The 24657-nt window shown below is 43.9% G+C and overlaps 1 protein-coding gene across 1 annotated transcript in view; it reads left to right on the top strand.

Moving 5' to 3' along the window:
- Positions 1–19394, top strand: part of tmod2 (tropomodulin 2) — a 31715-nt gene extending 12321 nt beyond the window's left edge. Inside the window, exons 4-10 of the mRNA XM_063004403.1 lie at positions 7379–7501; positions 8406–8480; positions 8658–8788; positions 12965–13072; positions 13938–14081; positions 15360–15504; positions 18824–19394. Coding sequence (XP_062860473.1) covers positions 7379–7501; positions 8406–8480; positions 8658–8788; positions 12965–13072; positions 13938–14081; positions 15360–15504; positions 18824–18855 — 758 coding nt within the window. The 3' untranslated portion in view covers positions 18856–19394. The remainder of the gene's footprint in view (positions 1–7378; positions 7502–8405; positions 8481–8657; positions 8789–12964; positions 13073–13937; positions 14082–15359; positions 15505–18823) is intronic.
- The last annotated feature ends 5263 nt before the right edge of the window (positions 19395–24657 follow it).

Genomic DNA, 24657 nt, shown 5'->3' with positions numbered 1-24657 from the left:
TGCACGACAGGGACATGCTGGCACAGTAAAGGGCCTTCCCTAAACTGATCTGTACTGGCGACCACTGAATACAGGAGCAGCTGAAAGTGGTGGTTTCTTTTACCAGCCGTGATCGGCTCAGAGCGTTCCTTCGGCTTTTAAATGTTTTTTATTATTATTTATACACCACTCCGCCATGCCAAGTGTTAACAGATTGTGATTGTACGCTGTGATATTGAGCAGTGTGTCGTATTAAATGGGACAGGATATTTATCAGTGATGGACTGAACCTGGCTTTGTTATAAGAGCTGGACTCTGGTGGATCCGGCTGGTCCTGGTCTCTGATTTAAAGGGTTTTTATGGTGTAAAAGGAAACAGTTTGTTCTCCTAATGGATGATTTATTAACCTGCAGTGAAACGACCCAGACGGCAGCCGGACAGAAAAGTGATAACCAACGAAAAGGAGAATAAACCCTCACAGAACACAGTCAGTACTTGACTACACTTTGTGTAGTCAGCAGTGGTGTGTGTGTGTGTGTGTGTGTGTGTGTGTGTGTGTGTGTGTGTGTGTGTGTGTAAGACGAGAAGTCTGTGAGAACAACGTTTTTGAGTTTATAGAGGATCAGCTGGGGATCGTTTGGGGAGCAGTTGAATGAACAGTTAATTCAGTTGAGAAACAGTTGAAGAGCAGTTTTGGAACAGTTGGAAGGAAGTTGAAGATCAATTTCAGAGTAATTGAGGAACAGTTGAAAGGAAGTTATAATTCAATTGAAGAACAGTTGGGCAAAAGTTGAGGAGCAGTTGAAGGTCAGTTGTGGAGCAGTTGAGGAGCAGTTGAAGGTCAGTTGTGGAGCAGTTGAAGGTCAGTTGAGGAGCAGTTGAAGGTCAGTTGTGGAGCAGTTGAAGGTCAGTTGTGGAGCAGTTGAAGGTCAGTTGGGGAGCAGTTGAGGAGCAGTTGAAGGTCAGTTGGGGAGCAGTTGAGGAGGAGTTGAAGGTCAGTTGGGGAATCATTTGGAGAGCAGTTGTAGAGCAGTTGAGGATCAGTTGTGGAGCAGTTGAAGGTCAGTAGGGGATCATTTGGAGAGCAGTTGAGTAGAAGTTGAGGAGCAGTTGAGTAGAAGTTATGGAGCAGTTGAAGGTCAGTTATGGAGCAGTTATGGAGAAGTTAAGGAGCAGTTGAGGATCATTTGGAGCAGTTGAAGGTCAGTAGGGGATCATTTGGAGAGCAGTTGAGTAGAAGTTGAGGAGCAGTTGAAGGTCAGTAGGGGATCATTTGGAGAGCAGTTGAGGAGCAGTTAAGTAGCAGTTGAAGGTCAGTAGGGGATCATTTGGAGAGCAGTTGTAGAGCAGTTGAGGATCAGTTGTGGAGCAGTTGAGGAGCAGTTGAAGGTCAGTAGGGGATCATTTGGAGAGCAGTTGAGTAGAAGTTGAGGAGCAGTTGAGTAGCAGTTATGGAGCAGTTGAAGGTCAGTTATGGAGCAGTTATGGAGAAGTTAAGGAGCAGTTGAGGATCATTTGGAGCAGTTGAAGGTCAGTAGGGGATCATTTGGAGAGCAGTTGAGTAGAAGTTGAGGAGCAGTTGAAGGTCAGTAGGGGATCATTTGGAGAGCAGTTGAGGAGCAGTTAAGTAGCAGTTGAAGGTCAGTAGGGGATCATTTGGAGAGCAGTTGAGTAGAAGTTGAGGAGCAGTTGAAGGTCAGTTATGGAGCAGTTATGGAGAAGTTGAGGAGCAGTTGAGGATCATTTGGAGCAGTTGAAGGTCAGTAGGGGATCATTTGGAGAGCAGTTGAGTAGAAGTTGAGGAGCAGTTGAAGGTCAGTTATGGAGAAGTTGAGGAGCAGTTGAGGATCATTTGGAGCAGTTGAAGAGGTTGAACAGATCTCACTTGTGGGTTTACGTGCTCCGGGCGGCTCAGTGAGAGGCAGGAAGTGAAGCTGAAATTCCTCCGGGACTGAACTGAAAGAGAGGAAGAGAACGGGACGGATCGGAACTCCTGCCAAGATTTTCTGCACAAACGCCTCAGATCTCACCGTCCATACCCACCCCAGATCTGTCTCCATAGTGACGCCGCAACAGGACTGAGGGAATGTGGGATAGCACCGTGGCTGACTGGGTGATGGGATATTTATAGTGGCTGCAGGTTTTTAATGTTAATGACGGCGTTCCCACGCACTGATATCTAAATAGAGGGGAGGGGAGGGGGGAGTCCCGGGGAAGGGGGGGGGGTCCCTGACGCCAGCGTTCCAGTCAGCAGCTCGGTTCAGAACGTCTTCCTGCAGGGAGGGAGTTCCACCGGGACAGAAGTATGTGGACGCCCCTTGGAATTATCGAGTTCAGGTGTTTTAGCCACACTCGTTGTTAAGATGGCTAAAGATTTACTGTATTAAGCTTCAACAACAGTTTAGGGAAGGCCCCTGGGCACAATGCAGTTATCGTCTGACTTGATCAGTGATGCAAATTGAATAGCGTGCACAGCTACCTCGGTAAGTCTGACAAAAAACCGGGACGCTGTCATACATGGAACTGGACGCATCAAAACATACTTTCAAGTGTCCCTTGGTCTGTGGGGTCATTTATACACAATTTAGATTTTTTTGAAAACCTGGTGACCCGCCCTGCTACCGGATCAGCTCCTCAGTAGAGAGGATTCTAATAACACATGGAGTCATAATCAGATTATTTAGACGCTCTACTTAGACAGAGATACACTGATTACGTCACCACGGTTTTAACCCCCCCCCCCACATTATATTCGTCCGCCACGTTTGTAGTTCTTTGTGAGGAAAGTCGTGCCGCACTGAATGCTGGGATCGCCCTCAGCGCTGAGGAGGCGTCGGACGCTCCCTCGTCATTCGGTCAGATCATCACTCAGAATTAAGCCGCCTCAGTGGGAGCATTTTTAGGGGGCTTAGAATTTAGAAGTTGAAGATCGGTTGGGGGTCTGTTGAAATGAAGCTGAAGCTCAGTTTGGAGGCAGTTGGGGATAAGCTGGGGATCAGTTGGGGAACAGCCGAAGCCTTATTGGAAGCGGTTGAAAGAAAATTGATGATCAGTTGTGGAGCATTTGAGCAGTTTGGGAGCAATTGGAAGGAGGTTGAGGATAAGCCGAGGATCAGTTGGGGAGCAGCTGAAGCTCAGAGCGATAGAGGGGTAGTTGAAAAAAAGTTAAAGATCAGAAGGCAGTTGAAGATCAGTTGGGGAGCATTTGTGGAGCAGTCGAGGATCAGTTGAAGAGCAATTGGGGAGCAGTTAGAAGGAAGTTGAATATCAGTGGCGAACAGTTGGGGAGCGGTTAGAAGGAAGTTGAATATCAGTGGGGAACAGTTGGGGAGCGGTTAGAAGGAAGTTGAATATCAGTGGGGAACAGTTGGGGAGCGGTTAGAAGGAAGTTGAATATCAGTGGGGAACAGTTGGGGAGCGGTTAGAAGGAAGTTGAATATCAGTGGGGAACAGTTGGGGAGCGGTTAGAAGGAAGTTGAATATCAGTGGGGAACAGTTGGGGAGCGGTTAGAAGGAAGTTGAATATCAGTGGGGAACAGTTGGGGAGCGGTTAGAAGGAAGTTCAATATCAGTGGGGAACAGTTGGGGAGCGGTTAGAAGGAAGTTGAATATCAGTGGGGAACAGTTGGGGAGCGGTTAGAAGGAAGTTGAATATCAGTGGGGAACAGTTGGGGAGCGGTTAGAAGGAAGTTGAATATCAGTGGGGAACAGTTGGGGAGCGGTTAGAAGGAAGTTGAATATCAGTGGGGAACAGTTGGGGAGCGGTTAGAAGGAAGTTGAATATCAGTGGGGAACAGTTGGGGAGTGGTTAGAAGGAAGTTGAATATCAGTGGGGAACAGTTGGGGAGTGGTTAGAAGGAAGTTGAATATCAGTGGGGAACAGTTGGGGAGTGGTTAGAAGGAAGTTGAATATCAGTGGGGAACAGTTGGGGAGCGGTTAGAAGGAAGTTGAATATCAGTGGGGAACAGTTGGGGAGCGGTTAGAAGGAAGTTGAATATCAGTGGGGAACAGTTGGGGAGTGGTTAGAAGGAAGTTGAATATCAGTGGGGAACAGTTGGGGAGTGGTTAGAAGGAAGTTGAATATCAGTGGGGAACAGTTGGGGAGTGGTTAGAAGGAAGTTGAATATCAGTGGGGAACAGTTGGGGAGCGGTTAGAAGGAAGTTGAATATCAGTGGGGAACAGTTGGGGAGCGGTTAGAAGGAAGTTGAATATCAGTGGGGAACAGTTGGGGAGCGGTTAGAAGGAAGTTGAATATCAGTGGGGAACAGTTGGGGAGCGGTTAGAAGGAAGTTGAATATCAGTGGGGAACAGTTGGGGAGCAGTTAGAAGGAAGTTGAATATCAGTGGGGAACAGTTGGGGAGTGGTTAGAAGGAAGTTGAATATCAGTGGGGAACAGTTGGGGAGCGGTTAGAAGGAAGTTGAATATCAGTGGGGAACAGTTGGGGAGTGGTTAGAAGGAAGTTGAATATCAGTGGGGAACAGTTGGGGAGCGGTTAGAAGGAAGTTGAATATCAGTGGGGAACAGTTGGGGAGCGGTTAGAAGGAAGTTGAATATCAGTGGGGAACAGTTGGGGAGTGGTTAGAAGGAAGTTGAATATCAGTGGGGAACAGTTGGGGAGTGGTTAGAAGGAAGTTGAATATCAGTGGGGAACAGTTGGGGAGTGGTTAGAAGGAAGTTGAATATCGTTGGGGAACAGTTGGGGAGTGGTTAGAAGGAAGTTGAATATCAGTGGGGAACAGTTGGGGAGTGGTTAGAAGGAAGTTGAATATCGTTGGGGAGCGGTTGGAATGAAGTTAAAGTTCAGTTGGGAGAAGTTGAAGATCAGTTGAGGAACAGCCGGGGAGAAGTTGAAGCTTAGTTGGAGAACAGTAGAGAGAAAATTGAAGATCAGTTGAAGATCAATTGGGGAAACGCTAGGAGTAATTGAAGATCAGTAGGGTAGCGGTTAGAAAGAAGTTGAAGCTCAGTTAGGAGGCAGTTATGGAGCAGGTGGGCAGAAGTTGAAGATCAGTTGGGGAGCGGTCGGAAGGCTGTTGGCGCAGTTGGTTATTGGTTAACTGTACTTTACAAGGACCATCGGACAGCTGATCAGTTTTAGCTTACTAAGCTAACACAGTTAGCCTCAGGATGTTCAAACCCGCTAGCACGCCAGCTAACGTCGTCGTCCCCCCCCCCGTGTACCGAAAACGCTTAAACTGTTCCTGACGCCCCGATTTGCAAATAAACGACGCTCGTGCACCTTTATACAGATTAAACATCAATCGGAATTTATTTACATTTCAAAGGAACTCTGTTGGTTGCTCCACATGGATTCGTCCTCCAGGTTTGTCGTTTTCTGCGAGAAAAGTCGTGCCGCACTGAACGCTGGGATTGATCTTCAGCCCTATGAGGAGGCGTCGGGCGCTCCCTCGTCATTCGGTCAGATCATCACTCTAAGAATTTAGACACGCCCTCTTCTCGGGAGTGTAGGATGACAGACCCGGAGTCTCGTCTTCGAGCCGATAATAGATACGGCGCAGTTAGTAATTGGTTAACTCTACTTTACAGGGACCCTCGGGCAGCTGAGTAAGAACAGGATGTAACAGAAACTCTAGATCACTGAACGCCGGGACGTTTAGTGTCCCGGGAGAGAGAATACACTTTCCGGGATTGAGTCATAAAAATAAGGACAATCCTGGAACAATCGGGACACGTGGCGTCCCTATAGCTCGAGCGCGCTGTGGTGCTGATTTGTGACGTAGTAACGTAGGCAGGTCCTGGCAGATACGTCCGCATGTCCTTGCAGATAGGTATTATTGTTTACGATCATACAGGGCCATCGCATTTAGGAACAGATTGGAACAGAGTTCCGGTTCCCGACCCATGATTCCGTTTCTGCTGGGAAATTTTCACATCAGCTGAACAGAAAAGCTCGTCTGTGTCCCCCCGCAGGGGACAGAACTGGAACAGGAAGCGTCCACGGGGGCGATCGGGCAAGGTCAGCCAAGGTCCAGCCTGTACAAGAGCCGTGGCCTGAGAACGCCCACTGTGGATCAACGTGGCGGCGTGCCAGGCTCTGGAACAGCGGGGAATTGTTCAGCGCTCTGTGTTGTGATTAAAAACGCACAGTTTTATTTTTCTTTTATTTAACATTTAATTAACCCAGTTTAGTCATTTCCGGTTCCCAGTGAATCCATTGCTGCTTGCACCACACGGTCCAATCTGCTGCCGCTTCTTATCACCTGTCAGTGTTGGGTTCCCATACAGAAAGCCATGCTAAGCTGGCAGTGGAGGGAGACCCCACCCGACCCTCCCTCCCTCAGACAGTATACACCGATCAGCCATAACATTAAAACCACCTCCTTGTTTCTACACTCACTGTCCATTTTATCAGCTCCACTTACCATATAGAAGCACTTTGTGGTTCTACAATTACTGACTGTAGTCCATCTGTTTCTCTGCATGCTTTGTTAGCTCCTTTCCTGCTGTTCTTCAATGGTCAGGACCCCCACAGGACCACCACAGAGCAGGTATTATTTAGATGGTGGATGATTCTCAGCACTGCAGTGACACTGACATGGTGGTGGTGTGTTAGTGTGTGTTGTGCTGGTATGAGTGGATCAGACACAGCAGCGCTGCTGGAGGTTTTAAACACCTCACCGTCACTGCTGGACTGAGAATAGTCCACCAACCAAAAATATCCAGCCAACAGCGCCCCGTGGGCAGTGTCCTGTGACCACTGATGAAGGTCTAGAAGATGACCGACTCAAACAGCAGCAATAGATGAGCGATCGTCTCTGACTTTACATCTACAAGGTGGACCGACTAGGTAGGAGTGTCTAATAGAGTGGACAGTGAGTGGACACGGTGTTTAAAAACTCCAGCAGCGCTGCTGTGTCTGATCCACTCATACCAGCACAACACACACTAACACACCACCACCATGTCAGTGTCACTGCAGTGCTGAGAATCATCCACCACCTAAATAATACCTGCTCTTCTACATCTACAAGGTGGACCAACTAGGTAGGAGTGTCTAATAGAGTGGACAGTGAGTGGACACGGTGTTTAAAAAGTCTACGCCTGACGATTTTTGTTGTCTGAGTAAAAATAGAGCAATGTTTGTAATACTGAACCAGCTCTGACTATAGTGTGGTATAGAGAGGTTCATCAGACGGCTCTGCAATGACAGACCGGGGAAAAACACCCTCAATCTTTGTTCATGAAAGACAGAGAAACAGCTGCATCTTGACGCATTTTAAAACGCCAGTATGCTTGAATTTGTGTGTTTGTGTTTACGTACTTTTGGGTTTGTGAGTGTTCTGCCCTACTGAGAGATCCAGACATCCAGCAAATAAATAATTCTTATAAATATGAGAGTAAGGAATTATGATTTTTCCTTTTCTGCTCCTGTAGGAAAAGCCTGGGTGCCTAAACAGAAGCCCATGGAGACACGGAAGGAGGAAGTGACCACCCTCGACCCCGAACTGGAAGAGGCTCTGTCTACTGCTACCGACACGGAGCTGTGTGACCTGGCGGGTGAGAATTAGCCGATAATAATAATATTGTTTTAAGGTGTCGGTGCTGCGTGGCGATGTGAGTTTATCTGTGCTAATATGCTTTCACATCTATTTAAGAGGTATAGTTATTGCTATTTTATGATGTAAGAAATAAAAAAAAGTCCCAGCAAGTGAGAGTTAAGGGCCTCGCTCAGGGGCCCAACTGCTCAGTTCCAGGTAGTCTGTGGTATTAAAAGAAGTTAAACTCTTTCAATGTGTTTCTGAGGAGCTCGGGCGGTGCTAGCTCGTCGCTACAAAGTGTTCCAGCTCTGAATCTCGTGCTACCGACCCGGCCGAGCGTCCGACAGGCGCAGCTGGACGTGTCTAAGCATTTGCCTGCGAGTGGCTGAGGTCCGTTTATGAAGCGGTCATCGTCACCGTCATTCATACTTGCTACTTCTTCCACCCATGCTGGTTGAGGAGAGCTGAGACTATCACGCGTCCTCTCGACTCGGTTCTCTGATCATTCGAATCTCAGCTGATGTCTGATTTTAAGAGTTTAGCATGTCTCTCCCATCTAAGGGAGAAGGTGATAGTCTCAGGTCTCCCAGGCCAGCGTGGGGGTGGTGATGGGAGCGAATACAGACAAAAAAAGAAACCCCATTAGATCTTCCTCTGCTGAGACATGTGCAGTTGTGGCTGTGGGACGCTCGGCCGGGTCGGTAGCACTGCTAAGGTTTAAACCCGAGAGCCGGAACACTGTGGTGTCGAGCTCCTCAGAAACGCATTGAAAGTGTTTGACTTCTATTAATACCACAAACTACTTGGAAATCAGCAGTTGGGCCCCTGAGTGAGGCCCTTGTAGACTCCTGTTTTTCTTATGCACAAACAGCAGTAATGAATTTCAGAAGCTAATGTAACGGTGTGTGTTCTGGTTTCTGCAGCGATTCTCGGAGTGAACACGCTGGTGACGAGCACACGGAGCTACGACGGGACCGCCAGCAAGGACGGATACAACAGTACCAGATTTACTTAGCTTCTTTCTTCTGATTTAGTCACATTCACTTACTGTGTGTGTGTGCGAGTGTGTGTGAGAGAGTGTGTGTGCGCGTGAGTGTGTGTGAGTGAGCTTGTAGATGTTATGAGCATGTTATGATCCGATCTGAAGCTTTAACGTTCTGCTCCTCCTTGTTCAGATGTTATTAAAGGAGAACCGGTGAAGCCCGTGTTCGACGAGCCGCCAAACCCGACTAACGTCGACGATACACTGCAGAGGATAAAATCTAACGACCCCACGCTGACCGAGGTCAACCTCAATAACATTAAGGTACTGACCCAACCTCACAACCTCAAAAACATTAAGGTACTGACCTTACCTCACAACCTCAATAACATTAAGGTACTGACCCAACCTCACAACCTCAAAAACATTAAGGTACTGACCTTACCTCACGACCTCAAAAACATTAAGGTACTGACCTTACCTCACAACCTCAATAACATTAAGGTACTGACCCAACCTCACAACCTCAAAAACATTAAGGTACTGACCTTACCTCACAACCTCAATAACATTAAGGTACTGACCCAACCTCACAACCTCAATAACATTAAGGTACTGACCTTATCTAGCAACCTCAATAACATTAAGGTACTGACCTTATCTAGCAACCTCAATAACATTAAGGTACTGACCTTATCTAGCAACCTCAATAACATTAAGGTACTGACCTTATCTAGCAACCTCAATAACATTAAGGTACTGACCTTATCTAGCAACCTCAATAACATTAAGGTACTGACCTTATCTAGCAACCTCAATAACATTAAGGTACTGACCTTACCTCACAACCTCAATAACATTAAGGTACTGACCTTATCTAGCAACCTCAATAACATTAAGGTACTGACCTTATCTAGCAACCTCAATAACATTAAGGTACTGACCTTATCTAGCAACCTCAATAACATTAAGGTACTGACCTTACCTCACAACCTCAATAACATTAAGGTACTGACCTTACCTAGCAACCTCAATAACATTAAGGTACTGACCCAACCTCACAACCTCAATAACATTAAGGTACTGACCTTATCTAGCAACCTCAATAACATTAAGGTACTGACTGACCTTACCTCACAACCTCAATAACATTAAGGTACTGACCTTATCTAGCAACCTCAATAACATTAAGGTACTGACCTTATCTAGCAACCTCAATAACATTAAGGTACTGACCTTACATCACAACCTCAATAACATTAAGGTACTGACCTTACCTAGCAACCTCAATAACATTAAGGTACTGACCTTACATCACAACCTCAATAACATTAAGGTACTGACCTTACCTAGCAACCTCAATAACATTAAGGTACTGACCTTACATCACAACCTCAATAACATTAAGGTACTGACCCAACCTCACAACCTCAAAAACATTAATGTACTGACCTTATCTAGCAACCTCAATACCATTAAGGTACTGACCTTATCTAGCAACCTCAATAACATTATGGTACTGACCTTACCTAGCAACCTCAATAACATTAATGTACTGACCCAACCTCACAACCTCAATAACATTAAGGTACTGACCTTATCTAGCAACCTCAATAACATTAAGGTACTGACCTTATCTAGCAACCTCAATAACATTAAGGTACTGACCTTATCTAGCAACCTCAATAACATTAAGGTACTGACCTTATCTAGCAACCTCAATAACATTAAGGTACTGACCTTACCTAGCAACCTCAATAACATTAATGTACTGACCCAACTTCACAACCTCAATAACATTAAGGTACTGACCTTATCTAGCAACCTCAATAACATTAAGGTACTGACCTTATCTAGCAACCTCAATAACATTATGGTACTGACCTTACCTAGCAACCTCAATAACATTAATGTACTGACCCAACTTCACAACCTCAATAACATTAAGGTACTGACCTTATCTAGCAACCTCAATAACATTAAGGTACTGACCTTATCTAGCAACCTCAATAACATTAAGGTACTGACCTTACCTCACAACCTCAATAACATTAAGGTACTGACCTTATCTAGCAACCTCAATAACATTAAGGTACTGACCTTATCTAGCAACCTCAATAACATTAAGGTACTGACCTTATCTAGCAACCTCAATAACATTAAGGTACTGACCTTACCTAGCAACCTCAATAACATTAATGTACTGACCCAACTTCACAACCTCAATAACATTAAGGTACTGACCTTATCTAGCAACCTCAATAACATTAAGGTACTGACCTTATCTAGCAACCTCAATAACATTATGGTACTGACCTTACCTAGCAACCTCAATAACATTAATGTACTGACCCAACTTCACAACCTCAATAACATTAAGGTACTGACCTTATCTAGCAACCTCAATAACATTAAGGTACTGACCTTATCTAGCAACCTCAATAACATTAAGGTACTGACCTTACCTCACAACCTCAATAACATTAAGGTACTGACCTTATCTAGCAACCTCAATAACATTAAGGTACTGACCTTATCTAGCAACCTCAATAACATTAAGGTACTGACCTTATCTAGCAACCTCAATAACATTAAGGTACTGACCTTACCTAGCAACCTCAATAACATTAATGTACTGACCCAACTTCACAACCTCAATAACATTAAGGTACTGACCTTATCTAGCAACCTCAATAACATTAAGGTACTGACCTTATCTAGCAACCTCAATAACATTATGGTACTGACCTTACCTAGCAACCTCAATAACATTAATGTACTGACCCAACTTCACAACCTCAATAACATTAAGGTACTGACCAAACCTCACAACCTCAATAACATTAAGGTACTGACCCTACTTAGCAACCTCAATAACACTGAGGTACTGACCCAACCTAGCAACCTCAATAACATTAAGGTACTGACCTTACATCACAACCTCAATAACATTAAGGTACTGACCCAACCTCACAACCTCAAAAACATTAATGTACTGACCTTATCTAGCAACCTCAATAACATTAAGGTACTGACCTTATCTAGCAACCTCAATAACATTATGGTACTGACCTTACCTAGCAACCTCAATAACATTAATGTACTGACCCAACTTCACAACCTCAATAACATTAAGGTACTGACCTTACCTAGCAACCTCAATAACATTAATGTACTGACCAAACCTCACAACCTCAATAACATTAAGGTACTGACCCTACTTAGCAACCTCAATAACACTGAGGTACTGACCCAACCTAGCAACCTCAATAACATTAATGTACTGACCCAACTTCACAACCTCAATAACATTAAGGTACTGACCTTACCTAGCAACCTCAATAACATTAAGGTACTGACCTTACCTCACAACCTCAATAACATTAAGGTACTGACCTTACCTCACAACCTCAATAACATTAAGGTACTGACCTTACCTAGCAACCTCAATAACATTAAGGTACTGACCTTACCTCACAACCTCAATAACATTAAGGTACTGACCTTACCTAGCAACCTCAATAACATTAAGGTACTGACCTTACCTCACAACCTCAATAACATTAAGGTACTGACCTTACCTCACAACCTCAATAACATTAAGGTACTGACCCAACCTCACAACCTCAATAACATTAAGGTACTGACCTTATCTAGCAACCTCAATAACATTAAGGTACTGACTGACCTTACCTCACAACCTCAATAACATTAAGGTACTGACCTTATCTAGCAACCTCAATAACATTAAGGTACTGACCTTATCTAGCAACCTCAATAACATTATGGTACTGACCCAACCTTACAACCTCAATACCATTAAGGTACTGACCTTATCTAGCAACCTCAATAACATTAAGGTACTGACCTTACCTCACAACCTCAATAACATTATGGTACTGACCCAACCTTACAACCTCAATACCATTAAGGTACTGACCTTACCTAGCAACCTCAATAACATTAAGGTACTGACCTTACATCACAACCTCAATAACATTAAGGTACTGACCTTACCTCACAACCTCAATAACATTAAGGTACTGACTGACCTTACATCACAACCTCAATAACATTAAGGTACTGACCCTACTTAGCAACCTCAATAACATTAAGGTACTGACCTTACCTAGCAACCTCAATAACATTAAGGTACTGACTTTACCTCACAACCTCAATAACATTAAGGTACTGACCTTACCTAGCAACCTCAATAACATTAAGGTACTGACCCAAACTCACAACCTCAACAATCCTAAGGTACTAAGTTGACCTTATTTAACAACCTCAGCAGCTTTGTTTCCAGTCTAACCTCACAGAGGTACAGAGGTCCCTTCATCTGAGCAGAATCAATAATTGAGCAGAATTTTGTAGTATAGCAGTTCATCCTTGTACATGATTTGTTATGTGGCTAAAATAACCGTTTATTATATTAATATAGTGAAAGAATCTCATCACCACACAAATATTCTGAACCTCCTTTATTTTCTTCTCTTGTAGAACATTCCGATCCCCACGCTGAGAGACTTCGCTAAAGCCATGGAGAGAAACGCACACGTGAAGAAGTTCAGTTTAGCGGCAACACGCAGCAACGACCCCATCGCAGTGGTACGAATCTCCAAACACACTTTTATCCTTAAACCTCTGTTTACTCAACCTATATTTAAAGCAGTACACGAATGGCCAAAAGTATGTGGACAGCAGAATTGGCTTGTTGGGCATCACTATACATAATTGGTTTCTTATTCATGTAATCACTTTGATGGCTGTGAATAAATAACCAGGTAAACGTGTGTGGGATTTGAGCACCCCACCTTCCACCCACCCATTTTTCTTCCCAATCGAATCGTTCCCAGTTCCCCTATTGCAATTCTCCTTTTTTTAGTCTTGAGCTGCAGATAGTGTTACAGGGGATTTGCACTAATCTAGCAGGCCTGTGAACTGCAGTAGCTCAGCAGTTAGGCTATGGTTGGGCCCCTGAGCAAGGCCCTTCACTCTCAGGAGCTGGGACTGTATCTGAGATACACAAACAGGAATTAAAAGCCGATGGGCTGAGACGTGGTGGTGTAGCAGAGCTCTGAGGAGGAACTCTCACTCTGTGCACTTTTAAAAATAATTATAGCACTCGTATGTTTATTTGTGAAACACTTTGATCAGTGCGGGATGATGAGGGTTGGATTACGTACACGGTCTGTCTTCTCTGTGAACACGTTCCAGTTTTCCCTACAGCTAACAAACAGCGTTCGAGGAGTCATTCCTAAAATACACCGAGAGACTCTTCACTTCAAGTGTGTGTTTAGAGTCGGAGGATATTTTTCCTTTAGTCTCCCTCCAGACAACAGACCTAAAGAGCACGAGGGAACTGTTCAACAACACGAAAGCAGAGACGTTCCTAAAATTCCTGTCTATAATATCAAAATTAATATAATAACAATAATATAATGAACAATGTGTGTGTGTGTGTGTGATGTAGGCGTTTGCAGACATGCTGAGAGAGAATAAATCCCTGAAGAGTTTGAATCTGGAGACGAATTTTATCACCGGTGCCGGAGTTCAGGCTCTGGTGGAGGCGCTGCGGGACAACGACTCGCTCTCCGAGATCAAAATCGACAACCAGGTACGGACTGTGGACGGGTCTGACACGCCATCGTGATGATGGTGATGGTGACATTAATGATGGTGAGAGTAGTGGGGAGGACTGAGATAGTGATGATGATCAGAATATTGATGATGCTAAGTGTTATAACAAGTGATAGTAGTAGTGATGATGAGGATTATGATGGTGATTATAATAGAAACAGTGATTATTACAATAGTGATGATAGTAACAGTAATGATAATAGTAACAGTGATGATAATAGTAACAGTGATGATAATAGTAACAGTGATGAATTATGATGGTGGTTATAATAGTGATTATCACAATAGTGGTGATAGTAATGATGAGGATTATAATAGTAATAGTGACGACAGTAATAGTGATAATAATAAAAATAGTGATGATAGTAATAGTGATGATGGTGATAGTGATGATAGTAATAGTGATGATAGTAATAGTGATGATGGTGATAGTGATAATAGTAATAGTGATGATACAAATAGTGATAATAGTAATAGTGATGATGGTGATAGTGATGATAGTAATAGTGATGATGATAAAAATAATAGTGCTGATAGTAATAGTGATAATGATAAAAATAGTGATGTAGTAATAGTCATGATAGTAATAGTGATGATAAAAATAATAGTGACGATGATAAATATAATAGTGATGACAGTAATAGTGATGATAAATAATAGTGATGATAGTAATAGTGATGATGGTGAGGATTATAATAGTGATGAGGATAGTAATAGTGATGATCATGATTGAAATAATAGTGATGATTGTGATTATAATAGTAATAGTGATTATAGTAGTAGTGATGATTGTGATAGAAGTATTAGTGATAATGAGGATTATGATGGTGATTATAATAGTAATAGTGATTATTACAATAGTGGTGATGACAGTTATAGTGATCATGATAGAAATAATAGTGATGATGAGAGTGATGGTGAGGATTGAGATTGTGGTGACAGTGATTATGATGGTGGTGGTAAACATGATTATTATGATAATAGTAATAATGATGATAATAATGGAGATGAGTCCAATGCCAAGTTTCTACTGTTGGGCCCCTGAGCAAGGCCCCTAATCCTCAGTTGTTTAGATTGCATTAATCACTGTTGCAAGTGTCTCTGGGTAAGTGTTCGGTTAATGCTGCGAGTGTAAATAAAAAAGTGACAGTGATGATGGTGATACTAACAGTGATTGTGTGTGTGTTCGTGTGTGTGTGTGTGTGTGTGTGTGTGTGTGTGTGTGTGCGCGTGCGTTCGTTCGTTTGTTCTCCAGAGGCAGCAGCTGGGCACCTCAGTGGAAATGGAGATTGCCAAGATGCTGGAAGCTAACACCAGTATAATGAAGTTCGGATACCATTTCACCCAGCAGGGACCTCGGGCACGAGCATCGGCTGCTATAACCAAAAACAACGACCTCGGTAACACGCGCACACACACACACACACACACACACACACACACACACACACACACACACACACACACACAGGAAACCATTTATCTCACTTATTCCCCAGAGCCGGGAGGTTCCGACCCTCCGGCCAGCGAACCACATCTGTACTTCACTTATACATGAATGAATCAGTATAGCCAAAAGTATGTGGACGCCCTACTTGGTTGCAGTTTTGAGAAGGTCCATAAACAGCAGCCTGCACAGAGCCCCTAGTTTTGGGATGAATTGGAACAGCATGATGGCACGAATTCCCAGTACAGTGTGGAAGCTGTCGAGTGGTTGGGTGGTGGTGGTGTTCCCATGGTAATAATGCCCATGATTTTGGAATGGAATGTCCAACAAGCTCATGGCCAGGCGTCCACATACTTTTGGTCATATATAGAATATATGCGACTCCTGTTCATTTCCCTCTCTGTTTGTCTGTTTGGGCGCTTTTGTCTTCATTTCTTTCCTGTCATGAGTAATATGATGTTCCTGATCTTCTCATCATCTCCTCCTCTGTCTCCTGCCGTTAGGCGAGTTGTGGTTGTGCTATCGTCCGTCTTTTTCCCCTACATAAAGCTGGAGTACCCGCGTGTGTGTGTGCGCGGGACGATAAGACCACACCCGTCTCTAGTCTTAAGGTTTTCTGTTTATTTATTTGGTGTGAGATTGCCGTGTTCACTTTTGACACTTTAGGCACGTCTGCTAACAAGTTTACAAGTTTTTAATCACCTACAGGTTTGCCATAAGTATGTGGACATCCCTTCTAACTGCTGACTTTAAAAGCTCCCACCACACCCAGTAATGACTTTTATATTAAATAAGTTGATCCTTCACGCGTCCGTATACTTCAGGCCGCCGTTCTGCTTGTAAATGAGGCCTGAGAGTGTTTTGATTATACGTGTGAGACGTCGATTCTCTTTGGGTCTGTGCTCCCCAGTACCGACCTGATCAGCTGCCTCAGTTGAGAGGATTCTAATAACGCATGGAGTCCATAAGGCAGATTATTTAGACGCTCTACTTATACACCGATTACGTCACCGCAGCTAACGTCTCCCTCCTTGTACCGAAAACGCTTAAACTGTCCCTGACGCCCAATTTACAAATAAACGACACTCGTATAATTACACCTTTATACAGATTAAGGACCTTGCTCAAGGGCCCAACAGTGGCAACCAGTCAGTGGTGGGGTTTGAACCGGCAACCTTTAGATTACTAGTCCAGTACCTTAACCACTAGGCTACAACTGCACCTGCATTCTTACCATTGCATAGCAGCAACTCATTCGTTGTGGAACTACTTTTTGGCGGAAGGTATTGTCAATATTAAAGCATATGTTGTGTGTTATTGCGAATAACATCGCGAATAACATGATGTCATGATGATAACACACTCCCTCTCGTGTTCTATTGCTTTTCTACAACAGTTTTTACAAAATAAAGAAAGAAAATGATTTAAAGAAGCCCTGAATTTCATATTGAATATGTTTTAATATTGACAACACCTTCCGCCCAAAAAGTAGTTCCACAACGAATGAGTTGCTGCTATGCACCTGTAAACATTCCCTAACCTGCCTTAACACAGCAGGCTAAAAAAGGCATAAAGTTTAACACTAAAAAGTAACGCTAGTATGGAATAAAAATAATAAGCGAATATGAACAAGCGAAGATGAAAGGAAAAGGATTAATTAATAAAGAATTAAAAGATAGAATTTAGTTATTTGTTAGAGTTATTGCGTTATTTGTAAATGTTAATCTGCACACTTCCGTTCATTGTGCAGTTAGAAAAAAAAAGGCTGCTCTGTAGGATGTGCAGTGCCGTTAATGGCAACGCGTCAGCGGAGTGATACAGTTGTGGTGTGAAAAGGTTAGAACGCTTCTCAACCAATCAGAATGTAAGGTCGGAACTAACTGTTGTATAATCGTACATAACTGATGCATATACGACCTCTGCTGGCTGGTTGATGGCGCCTGCACAGAGTCGAGGAATGATGCGTTGATCAGGGTGTGGCTCTCCGTACGCGAGGCTGATCCGCGTATGAACTCGCCTCGTGCAGGTGAAAAGCTGCGCACGTGTCGGAGGGGGCGTGTGTCGGGCTCGCTCTCCTCAGTCAGGAGTGGAGATCGGTGTCAGTAGAGAGGAAGCGTAACGCAATCGAGTAATTGGATACGACTAGATTGGGAGGGGAAAAAAATCAGTAAGAATTAATTTACAATTGAAAAGAACTCAGTTGGTTGCTTCGCATTTCATTCGTCCGCCACGTTTGTAGTTTTTTGTGAGAATAAAAAAAAAAGAAGCGTTTTCCCCACATTTCCCTCCCGATTTAGCGACTCAATTTTGTCTTCCGCTGCAGAGAGATACCAGATTGCATCCGAGGAGAGCACGTCCTCTTCTCGCCCCTGCATTCTGCCTATCAGGGTCCTTACACAGCGTATGAAGACCCACCCACCCACAAATAGTCCGGCCCCCACCCTGCAGATACGGTGGCCAATTAGTATCTGCTGCAGGCACTGCCGATTATGCCCGCTAGATGGCGCCCAGCCGACCGGTGGCAACACCTGAGGAGTTCAGAATCTCGGCGATGGTGTGCTAGCGGAATATCCCTCTGCGCCACCTGGGCGTCGGACGCTCCCTCGTCATTATTCAGTCAGATCATCGCTCGGAATTAAGGCGCCCCAGTAGGAGCATTTTAAGGGAGCTAAGAATTTAGACACGCCCTCTTCTCGGGAGTGTAGGACGACGTAAAACCCATTAATTCTGAGTGACGATCCGACTGAATGACGAGGGAGCGTCCGGCGCTGAGGGCGATCCCAGCATTCAGTGCGGCACGACTTTTCTCACAGAAAACGACAAACGTGGCGGACGAATCAAAGCGGTGCAACCAACAGAGTTCCTTTCAAATTATAATGTAAATAAATTCTGATTGCTGTTTAATCTGTATAAAGGTGTGATTATACGAGTATTTTATTTGTAAATCGGGGCGTCAGGGTCGGTTTGAGCGTTTTCGGTACACGGAGGGAGACGTTAGCCGGCGTGCTAGCGGGTTGTGCCGCCTGAGGCTAACTGTGTTAGCTTAGTACGCTGAAACTGTGGTGACGTAATCGGCGTATCTCTGTATAAGTAGAGCGTCTAAATAATCTGATTAGGATCCTCACTATGGTTTCACACAGACCTGTAGAGTCACTCTGTGTTAATACCATCAAGTGTCCAAATACTTTTGATCTCCAGTATTAATGTTGACTGATCTCTCTCTCTCTCTCTCTCTCTCTCTCTCTCTCTCTCTCTCTCTCTCTCTCTCTCAGTGCGGCGGAGGCGTGTACAGAAGGATCTGTAGTGGATTCTCTCTCTCTCTCTCTCTCTCTCGTACCCTCTCCATCTCTGCAGCAGAGCGCCGTGCCAGGCTCCGAGCGAGTGCGGCGTGGTGCTCGGCGTGGACCACCGAACCAGGGACCCAACTGGAAATTCGCCCTCCTCCCGAAATCTGGGCTCGGCTTCTCGTCGTGTTTGTGTTATTTTATAGCTCGAAGCTTCTTCCTCCCCCCTTCCCCCCCCCCCCCCCCGTCTGTATTTCTATTTTTAGTTCTATTATCTCAGTATGTGTAGAATTCAGCCATGTTTAAACGAAGAGGACCAATGATCAGGAAGTTCTGAGGAGCACGTTCCTCTCGGTTCTGAGGAGCACGTTCCTCTCGGTTCTGAGGAGCACGCTCCTCTCGGTTCTGAGGAGCACGCTCCTCTCGGTTCTGAGGAGCACGCTCCTCTCGGTTCTGAGGAGCACGCTCCTCTCGGTTCTGAGGAAGCTCGTTCCTCTTGGTTCTGAGGCGCTCATGTTCTTCTCGGTTCTGAGGAAGCTCGTTCCTCTCGGTTCTGAGGCGCTCATGTTCTTCTCGGTTCTGAGGAAGCTCGTTCCTCTTGGTTCTGAGGCGCTCATGTTCTTCTCGGTTCTGAGGAAGCTCGTTCCTCTTGGTTCTGAGGCGCTCATGTTCTTCTCGGTTCTGAGGAAGCTCGTTCCTCTCGGTTCTGAGGCGCTCATGTTCTTCTCGGTTCTGAGGAAGCTCGTTCCTCTCGGTTCTGAGGCGCTCATGTTCTTCTCGGTTCTGAGGAAGCTCGTTCCTCTCGGTTCTGAGGCGCTCATGTTCTTCTCGGTTCTGAGGAAGCTCGTTCCTCTTGGTTCTGAGGCGCTCATGTTCTTCTCGGTTCTGAGGAAGCTCGTTCCTCTCGGTTCTGAGGCGCTCATGTTCTTCTCGGTTCTGAGGAAGCTCGTTCCTCTTGGTTCTGAGGCGCTCATGTTCTTCTCGGTTCTGAGGAAGCTCGTTCCTCTCGGTTCTGAGGCGCTCATGTTCTTCTCGGTTCTGAGGAAGCTCGTTCCTCTCGGTTCTGAGGCGCTCATGTTCTTCTCGGTTCTGAGGAAGCTCGTTCCTCTCGGTTCTGAGGCGCTCATGTTCTTCTCGGTTCTGAGGAAGCTCGTTCCTCTCGGTTCTGAGGCGCTCATGTTCTTCTCGGTTCTGAGGAAGCTCGTTCCTCTTGGTTCTGAGGCGCTCATGTTCTTCTCGGTTCTGAGGAAGCTCGTTCCTCTTGGTTCTGAGGCGCTCATGTTCTTCTCGGTTCTGAGGAAGCTCGTTCCTCTTGGTTCTGAGGCGCTCATGTTCTTCTCGGTTCTGAGGAAGCTCGTTCCTCTTGGTTCTGAGGCGCTCATGTTCTTCTCGGTTCTGAGGAAGCTCGTTCCTCTTGGTTCTGAGGCGCTCATGTTCTTCTCGGTTCTGAGGAAGCTCGTTCCTCTCGGTTCTGAGGCGCTCATGTTCTTCTCGGTTCTGAGGAAGCTCGTTCCTCTTGGTTCTGAGGCGCTCATGTTCTTCTCGGTTCTGAGGAAGCTCGTTCCTCTTGGTTCTGAGGCGCTCATGTTCTTCTCGGTTCTGAGGAAGCTCGTTCCTCTCGGTTCTGAGGCGCTCATGTTCTTCTCGGTTCTGAGGAAGCTCGTTCCTCTTGGTTCTGAGGCGCTCATGTTCTTCTCGGTTCTGAGGAAGCTCGTTCCTCTTGGTTCTGAGGCGCTCATGTTCTTCTCGGTTCTGAGGAAGCTCGTTCCTCTTGGTTCTGAGGCGCTCATGTTCTTCTCAGTTCTGAGGAAGCTCGTTCCTCTTGGTTCTGAGGCGCTCATGTTCTTCTCGGTTCTGAGGAAGCTCGTTCCTCTTGGTTCTGAGGCGCTCATGTTCTTCTCAGTTCTGAGGAAGCTCATTCCTCTTGGTTCTGAGGCGCTCATGTTCTACTCGGTTCTGAGGAGCTCATGTTCCTCTCAGTTCTGAGGAGCTCGTTTATCTCGTAGCGGGTCAGAACCCGAGTTGATGCTCTCTGAGTTCTGCTACTGTCACAGGTGTGCTGGTGGTGTGTAAGCTGGTGCACAGAAATCAGGCCAGTCTGAGTCTGTTCCTAATGATCAGTGTTATATTGTGTGTGTGTGTGTGTGTGTGTGTGTGTGTGTGTTGGACAGGATCCTGTACATCAGGAATAAAGTGAATGTTATAGTATAGCAGCACAAGCTTATAATAACACACACACACACACACACACACACACACACAGAGAGAACATTTTTCTATCCTTAACACACATTCTGTAACCATGTATGTGTCTGGAAGAGTGTGTGTGCACGTTTGTGGAACTGTATGCAGATTTGTTGGAGTGTGTGTTTGTGTGCGCATGCTTGTGTGTGTGTGTCTGTGGAAGTGTGTGTGTGCGCGTGCGCGTTTGCCGAAATGTGTGTGCACGCATCGCTGTAGTGGGGTGCGTGTGCGCCTGCGAGAGTGTGTGTATGAGAGAGAGAGAGAGAGAGTAAGAATGTTATCAGTGGCCACTTGGGCAACAAACATGATTGCTTCACTTCCTGTAAAAGGAAACACACCCAAGACGAAGCTGTGCGTGTGTGTGTGCGTGCGTGCGTGTGTGTGTGTGTGTGTGTGTGTGTGTGTCCCCACTCCTGGACCAAAAATATACACACAGCAACTTAGATGATTCATTCGCTGTTGTAAAAAGCTCTAAAATGTCGTTTACTTTATTTACGACCTTCTTAATGACTGAATACAAGCAATTTAGCAAAGGAGTCCGACATGTTTGCATTTTTAGTCGTAAGGCACTTGGGTCGTGTCAAGTCATCAGAGGAAGGAACGTAAACAAGCCAGCCCGGCTCATAATAAACATGATTAGATAAAATGTCTTCAATGATTTTTCTGTACACACACACACACACACACACACACACACACACCTGTGACTGGCATTACTCAGAGAGAGAGAGAGAGAGAGATCTGAGGGGCGTGCGAGTGTATCGGGTTTATTAGATAAAATATCGGCACATTTTGTATTGTGTAAGCGCATGATTTAATGATGCTCGGACCAATTTCTTTATTTTTCAGTGTATTTTGTTTTGTACTCATCAGGAAGTGAATATCGGAGCCTGTGTGTATTAACATCGTCTTTATTCTCTGTGAACGCTGGGATGAGTGAGTGGGTGATGAGTGGGTGATGAGTGGGTGATGAGTGGGTGTAAAACATGGCATGCTGGTGTAAAACTGTATAAACTGTTCATGTTAAATATAAACATGCATCTCATAAAGCTGTTCTTCTGAGACGTGTGTGTGTGTGTGTGTGTGCGCGTGTGTGTGTGTGTGTGCGCGCGTGTGAGTGTGTGTGAGAGAAGAAGAGCTGTAATACTGTACTGTGGACATCCACAGCGCTGTGTGAACACTGTATGCTATCAGACCCACTCAATACAAATGCTTTTATATACTCACCATCAACCGCTTCATTTCTTCTGAGAATCGAGTGAAAGGATGAATGATGAATAGATGATGAATGTGTAGGTGGATGGATGAATAGATGATGAATGTATAGGTGGATGGATGAATAGATGATGAATGTATAGGTGGATGGATGAATAGATGATGAATGTATAGGTGGATGGATGAATAGATGATGAATGTATAGGTGGATGGATGAATAGATGATTGTGTAGGTGGATGAATGTATGGATGGATTATTGAATAATGAATAGATGATGAATGTATAGGTGGATGGATGAATAGATGATGAATGTATAGGTGGATGGATGAATAGATGATGAATGTATAGGTGGATGGATGAATAGATGATGAATGTGTAGGTGGATGAATGTATGGATGGATTATTGAATAATGAATGTATAGGTGGATGAATGAATGTATGGATGGATTATTAAATAGATGAATATGGATGGATTATTGAATAATGATGAATGTATAGATGGATGAATGTATGGATGGATTATTGAATAATGATGAATGTATAGATGGATGAATGTATGGATGGATTATTGAATAGATGATGAATGTATGGATGGATTATTGAATAGATGAATGTATGGATGGATTATTGAATAATGATGAATGTATAGATAGATGGATGAATGTATGGATGGATTATTGAATAGATGATGAATGTATGGATGGATTATTGAATAATGATGAATGTATAGATGGATGAATGAATGTATGGATGGATTATTGAATAGATGAATGTATGGATGGATTATTGAATAATGATGAATGTATAGATGGATGAATGAATGTATGGATGGATTATTGAATAATGATAAATGTATAGATGGATGGATGAATGAATGTATGGATGGATTATTGAATAATGAATAATGATGAATGTATAGATGGATGAATGAATGTATGGATGGATTATTGAATAGATGAATGTATAGGTGGATAAATTAATGTATGGATGGATTATTGAATAGATGAATAGATGATGAATGTATAGATGGATGGATGAATAATGAATATATGATGAATGTATAGGTGGATGAATGTATAGATGGATGGATGATGAATGAATTTATGATGAATGTATAGGTGGATTAATGTATAGATGGATGGATGAATAATGAATATATGATGTATGGATGGATGAATAATGAATATATGATGAATGTATAGGTGGATGAATGTATAGATGGATGGATGAATAATGAATATATGATGAATGTATAGATGGATGGATGAATAATGAATATATGATGAATGTATAGGTGGATTAATGTATAGATGGATGGATGAATAATGAATATATGATGAATGTATAGATGGATGGATGAATAATGAATATATGATGAATGTATAGATGGATGGATGAATAATGAATATATGATGAATGTATAGGTGGATGAATGAATGTATGGATGGATTATTGAATAGATGATGAACGTATAGGTGGATGGATGAATAGATGATGAATGGATGGATTATTGAATAGATGATGAACGTATAGGTGGATGGATGAATAGATGATGAACGTATAGATGGATGAATGTATGGATGGATTATTGAATAGATGATGAATGTATAGGTGGATGGGTGAACGTATAGGTGGATGGATGAATAGATGATGAATGTGTAGGTGGATGGGTGAACGTATAGGTGGATGGATGAATAGATGATGAATGTATAGGTGGATGAATGGATAATAGATGAAAAATGTATAGGTGGATGGGTGAATAATGAATGTATGATGAATGTATAGATGGATGAATGTATGTATGGATGGATTATTGAATAATGATGAATGTATAGGTGGATGAATAATGAATATATGATGAATGTATAAGTGGTCACCCACTGGTGTCTCCTCTGTGAAGGTCCGGGGGCCACTGGGGGCCCCACTGGGTAAGAAACAAAACTGACGTAAATAACACACACTTCAAATTAAAGTAAAGTTTAAACATGAGAACCATTACTGAAGTGTGCGTGCGTGCGTGCGTTTCTAATTAAATCCAGCTTCTTCAGGGATGGTTTGAGCATGATGTCATGAAAACTACATCATCATGTACTTATGAGAAACCGGAGCTTCATCACCCATATACACATAAAACTACATCATCATGTACTTATGAGGAACCGGAGCTTCATCACCCATATACACATAAAACTATATCATCATGTACTTATGAGGAACCGGAGCTTCATCACCCATATACACATAAAACTATATCATCATGTACTTATGAGGAACCGGAGCTTCATCACCCATATACACATAAAACTATATCATCATGTACTTATGAGGAACCGGAGCTTCATCACCCATATACACATAAAAC

This window comes from Trichomycterus rosablanca, chromosome 11 (genome assembly GCF_030014385.1).
Source record: "Trichomycterus rosablanca isolate fTriRos1 chromosome 11, fTriRos1.hap1, whole genome shotgun sequence".
In the NCBI taxonomy this organism is placed as follows: Eukaryota; Metazoa; Chordata; class Actinopteri; order Siluriformes; family Trichomycteridae; genus Trichomycterus; species Trichomycterus rosablanca.
The sequence above is the reverse complement of the archived record's forward strand: the minus strand, read 5'-3'. Positions and strand labels throughout refer to the sequence as shown.